The sequence below is a fragment of the Saprolegnia diclina genome (genome assembly GCF_000281045.1).
Source record: "Saprolegnia diclina VS20 unplaced genomic scaffold supercont1.14, whole genome shotgun sequence".
Taxonomy (NCBI): Eukaryota; Oomycota; class Saprolegniomycetes; order Saprolegniales; family Saprolegniaceae; genus Saprolegnia; species Saprolegnia diclina.
In genome coordinates, this window is record NW_008246081.1 from 548,204 (window position 1) to 549,357 (window position 1,154).

The 1,154-nt window shown below is 61.5% G+C and overlaps 1 protein-coding gene across 1 annotated transcript in view; it reads right to left on the reverse strand.

Annotated features, from left to right (window-relative positions):
- Positions 1 to 61: 61 nt before the first annotated feature.
- SDRG_05489 (hypothetical protein) overlaps positions 62 to 1,154 on the reverse strand; it is a gene marked incomplete at both ends in the record, with an annotated part of 4,718 nt that continues 3,625 nt past the window's right edge. Inside the window, 3 exons of the mRNA XM_008611205.1 lie at positions 62 to 143; positions 190 to 768; positions 823 to 955. Of these exons, the coding sequence (XP_008609427.1) occupies positions 62 to 143; positions 190 to 768; positions 823 to 955 (794 nt within the window). The remainder of the gene's footprint in view (positions 144 to 189; positions 769 to 822; positions 956 to 1,154) is intronic.

The following is a 1,154-nucleotide window of genomic DNA, read 5'->3' on the forward strand; positions in this document are numbered from 1 at the left end:
CACACGATCTGCCAGTCGAGCTGCACGAGGTCGCACGTGGGCTCTAATGACACGGTGTGCGTCACGGGCGCAACGAACGAGAGAAGGGCGACGGTCGCCCACACGGCGACGCTGTTGAAGGTCGCGTAGTGCGCCGTGTAGGCCTGCGTGACCGCCATGGCCACGTCGTTGACGACGGCGACGAGCCACGTGACCTCGCTGGCCGCGAGGATCGTCGTGTACCAAGGATTCTGCTCTGTCTGGAACGCACTTATCGACTCGTTCTCGTAGAGAAGCTGGAGCGTCGCTGTCGAGAGCACCGAGAGGGCCGTGGTGGCGCGCAGCAGCAGAAGTGGTCGACCGACCCAGACGATACCGCCGACGCGACTGAGCTCGAGCATGTTGAGCCACTCAAAAGCGCCGCGGCTGGTTAGGATGTAGCAGGTCACAATAACGGCAACACCGAGGAGCACGCACGTGATGTAGAGGACACCCGCGCGGGTGTAGAGTGCCACGTTGGAGAGGACTTGCCACGCATTTGGAGGCTGTTGCAGCGGGCTTTCGGACTCGAGGAGCACCGTGATCGCACTGTAGTCACCCTGGAATGCGACGACTTCGCGATTTCCAAATACCCAGTCGGAGAGGAAGAGCCACGCGTAGAGCTCAAACTCCGGCGCGTTGAAGAGAGGCAGCGTCGTCAAGACGACGGGTGCCACGTCGTCACGTTGCGCAAACAACGCAAACGACACGTTTCCGACCACGTCACGAGCGGCGGCGACGGTGGCAGCGCTAGCAAGGATCGATGTGTGTGTCATTTGCATTGAGATTGCGAGACCGAGGTACGCTGTGCACGCATCGAGGTTGTAGTCGTCGATCGCGCAAATCTGCGTGACGTTGGTCGCACGTGAAAGCTGCGCGAGGCTCGCCGCCAAAACGAACTGGTCGCGCGACGGACGCAGCCGCGCGAGGAAGAGCGCTGCACCGTTGCACGACATACTAAACGACGTAAAGCGCGTGAGACCGACCTCCAAAGACGCGGGGGGTAGCGCGTCCAAGCAGAGAAGCGAACCCCCCGTCACATACTCAAACGAATCCCTCCATGCCGGCGGCACGGGCCATAATCGCAGAGTCTCAGGGATGCCGCGGCAAAGCTCTTGCGCACTTGTCTCGGTACG